Below are 2,149 nucleotides of genomic sequence, written 5' to 3'. Positions count from 1 at the left end.
TATACGTTTCGCGGAAAAGCAAAGAAAATTTAGGTAGTGTAAACAGTAAAAGTCCAATTTTTTGCTACATTCTACGTGGAAAGTCGAAGATACTTTATTTCATACTCTTTCATAAAATAGATTGACAAATTGCATAAAAGTTTTTCTCCCGGCTTTGTATAAAAATCACATGTAAGTAAATCTCAGTATGTCATCCGACTGTCGGATTAATGCGTATCATTATGATACTATCGTCGCTGTGTATCGAAATTAAGTGCAAGTATTGAAACTTTGTAATTTATTTCAATTCGTATCGGATTACGGTTTGAGATAAATATTATAGTTTGAAAGACCAATCAAATAAAAATTTACTAGGGTTTAGTAAGTTTTCACTGATTGGTTATATTTTATCTAGTGACAATGAGTTTCGGAACGCTACCCCCGTCATGTAATCACGTGTGATATCGCGGAAGAACATGTCTGTGCACGTTACCCGCGCTTCTCTACGCAGTTCATCATTTTACACAACCTTCGTGCTCATGTCGTTCAGTTCTCGTCGTGTTAACGCTTTTGTTGTAATCACCGTGCTTGTGTCGTATTTCTGAACCGTCTTGCAGAGAAACAGTATATCTAAAAAGTAGTACATCTAAAAAGATTATATGAGGATTACTGACATTGGTTTTGTAAGTTACATATTATCTCGACCGGTGTATATTTCATTCCAAACGGCGTTATTTATCGAGGCACGAGAATTAGAATACTCGCTCTTACGTTGAACGATTATGCGCGCAATTACAGTATCTAAGTGAATTTCAGAGAGTTCCACGAATACGATCTCTTTTCACTCTAACATGATTATTTCGATCTCATACGCGATTCAGTGTACGTGCAGTACCCGTTCCTTAATGACTTTTGCAAGATATCGTTGGGATAATTCTCGAAAAAAAGTGAGATCAACATATTCTTGTGCTTACTCGATATTACGTCTACACTGCTATTGTGCAAAGAAATGTAGTACATATGTCATTTATTATATCTCGGGACTGTCTTTCTGTCTTTAGGTCCGTGATGACAGTGCTGCATCTAATATAACCTTGATGTCATTCAATTCTTGTCGTCATAATGCTTTTGTTGTAATCATCTTGTGTCGTATTTCTGAATCATCTTGCAGAGAAACAATTACTATACGGACAATCTAAACGGATTAAATAAACTGACATTGATTTTCCATTAGCTATATATTTTCTCCACTAGCGTCCATTTCATCGCAAACGACGTAAGTAATCGACAATATGAGAAATACATTAATGGCTCTTACATTGAATGTTTATGCGTGCAATTACAGTATCAAATTAAATACGTACGTAGAGTTTGACGAATACGATTCTCGTTCACTCTAAGATGATTATTTCGATCTTACACACGATTCGATGTACGACATTTTTAATCAATATGCGTTCCTACATGACTTTTGCAAGATATCATTAGAATAAATCGCGAAAAGATTAGATTGACGCATTTTTGTGCTTATTCAATATCGTACACTGACGCTTTTTTGTGCAAGGAATAGAAGCACGTACAATTTATTATATATTTCGATTTTTTCCTGCTTTATTTATAAATCACATATTTGCGTATATCTCAGCATGCTGCCCCACTATCGATTGATGCATATCATCATAATACTATATATTATCGCCATGTTTCGAAATTCGGTGCTACTATCGAAAATATATAATTCATTTTAAGCCGTATCAGGTTACGAATTGAGACTGATTTAAATTGAAATTTGGCCTACCAGAGAAAGATTTACTAATCTTACAATTAGTGTTAGTGTATTTTCTCTGAATGTTGTAGATTTTCAGTAGTAACAACCCAGTAAACACAAAGTAACAGTTACATAACCGTAAGTTAAAATTTCCTACTCAACAATATAACTGTTACATAACACACGTGTTATATAACAGTTATATTGTTGATTAGGAAATTTTAACTTACAGTCATATAACTGTTACTTTGTGTTTACTGGGTATGAATTTCGGATCATGGCCCCTCCCAGACAGCCCACCATATCTAAAAAGACAGCTTTAACACGCCTTTAAGTCTAAAAGAGGTCTTAAAGACGTCTTTATGATGTCTTTTAGATATGTGTGCTGTCTGGGCTGTCACG

The 2,149-nt window shown here is 34.6% G+C and overlaps 1 protein-coding gene across 2 annotated transcripts in view; it reads left to right on the top strand.

The window, feature by feature from the left end:
- Nucleotides 1-6: 6 nt before the first annotated feature.
- Nucleotides 7-2,149, top strand: part of LOC105557506 — an 11,018-nt gene continuing 8,875 nt past the window's right edge. For both annotated transcript variants that reach the window (XM_012004760.1, XM_012004761.1), the window contains exon 1: nt 7-662. In XM_012004760.1, the coding sequence (XP_011860150.1) occupies nt 639-662 (24 nt within the window). In that variant the 5' untranslated portion in view covers nt 7-638. The remainder of the gene's footprint in view (nt 663-2,149) is intronic.

The sequence above is a fragment of the Vollenhovia emeryi genome, unplaced genomic scaffold, assembly GCF_000949405.1.
Source record: "Vollenhovia emeryi isolate VEMERY1.0 unplaced genomic scaffold, V.emery_V1.0 DF939466.1, whole genome shotgun sequence".
Taxonomy (NCBI): Eukaryota; Metazoa; Arthropoda; class Insecta; order Hymenoptera; family Formicidae; genus Vollenhovia; species Vollenhovia emeryi.
The sequence above is the reverse complement of the archived record's forward strand: the minus strand, read 5'-3'. Positions and strand labels throughout refer to the sequence as shown.